Source organism: Bufo bufo, chromosome 5, assembly GCF_905171765.1.
Source record: "Bufo bufo chromosome 5, aBufBuf1.1, whole genome shotgun sequence".
NCBI classification, from domain to species: domain Eukaryota; kingdom Metazoa; phylum Chordata; class Amphibia; order Anura; family Bufonidae; genus Bufo; species Bufo bufo.
This window is the reverse complement of record NC_053393.1, coordinates 520868118-520869475: the sequence shown is the minus strand read 5'-3', so window position 1 is coordinate 520869475 and position 1358 is coordinate 520868118. Positions and strand designations below refer to the sequence as shown.

Sequence of the window (1358 nt, the reverse complement as noted above, 5' to 3'; positions counted from 1 at the left end):
CCTTCACGAAAAAAAAAAAGTGTGTGCAAGAGGCTGAAGTGAATGGTTCCACTTACGGTCCGCAAAAAAACAGAAGCGGAAAGAAAATACGTTCCTGCGCAAGAGGCCTAAGCAGAGAGCGGGTGCAGTAAGCGGCAGGGCCTGCAGGTGGCGCCGGAGCTCTGGCCATTGTCGGGCCGCGCTGGTTGCTGAAGGGTTAAGGCTGCTGTCGGGGAGGAGGAGGAGGAGGAGAGAGAGGGATGCGAGGAGCGGTAACACAATACGGCTGAGGAGCAACATGGAGGCTTGTGCCTGAGCCTGATGCGGCAGCGGCATTGTGCTCGCCCCTCCCGGGAGCCGGCGGCGGCGGTTGCGTGCTCTTGTCCGGGATCCTGCCAGGAACATCGCGGGACAGAGGCGAGGACATGACCGGCTCTGCGGCGGCGCTTCTCCTCTGTCTGCTGGGCTGCGACGTGTGGACAGTGGCCCCCAAGACCCTGCGGGAGCAGAATGCAGCGGCTCAAGGTCGGTGGGTCCTGCTGGGGACAACCCCCATCATCATCCTCCTCACACAATAGCCCCTTCAGGATGCTCTGCGTTGCTTTTAACCCCTTGCAAGCTGGAACGGGCATGTGAGGGGTTAAACTGCTGGACCCTCAATTGGAAGGGGGGGGGGGGGCGAAAATAAAAGGCAGGATGATGGATCTGCGGCCTGGGTGCGTTTTAACCCCTTCCCTGTCAGACTGCAGAGGGGGCCTGACGAGCTGCATTGCTGTGCCTTTTGTTTAACCCTTCCTGGGCCAAGGGTTGACACATTTTCCTTGCTGGAGATCATTGCCATCCTTGGCGTTGACCCTTGCTGTGCCGGGCTGCTGTGCTGCACCTTTGACAGTCGTGCTTTTAACCTCTGCTCTGCTGGATTACAGGAGAAAGGGATTGGGGGGGGGGGGGAAGAGAGATAAGAAACGGATACTGAAAAGGTTCAGCCTGATGTTCTCCTTCTGTTTAACCCTTGCTTGTTCAAAGTGCAAGATTGGAAGGGGGTTATCTGTAGTTTAACCCTTCTGATGCCATTATGGGATAGGGTCAGATCTATCCACATCTCTATTTGTCACCCCTCTGTCTCATTCTGTACCTCTTTTGGTACCCCCCATCTCTCTGTCTCTGTACCCCCCTCTCTCTTTCTCTCTGTCTCTGTACCCCTCTCTCTCTCTCTCTCTCTCTCTCTCTCTCTCTCTCTCTCTCTCTCTCTGTACCCCCCTCTCTTTCTCTCTCTCTCTCTCTCTACCCCCTTTCTCTCTCTCTCTCTCCGTACCTCTCTCTTTCTCTCTCTCTCTCTCTGTACCCCCTTTTTCTCTCTCTCTCTGTGTACCCCTCTC

General features: G+C 55.9%; 1 protein-coding gene across 1 annotated transcript in view; it reads left to right on the top strand.

Annotated features, from left to right (window-relative positions):
• Positions 1-214: 214 nt before the first annotated feature.
• FAM171A1 (family with sequence similarity 171 member A1) overlaps positions 215-1358 on the top strand; it is a 107718-nt gene continuing 106574 nt past the window's right edge. Inside the window, exon 1 of the mRNA XM_040434554.1 lies at positions 215-504. Coding sequence (XP_040290488.1) covers positions 405-504 — 100 coding nt within the window. The 5' untranslated portion in view covers positions 215-404. The remainder of the gene's footprint in view (positions 505-1358) is intronic.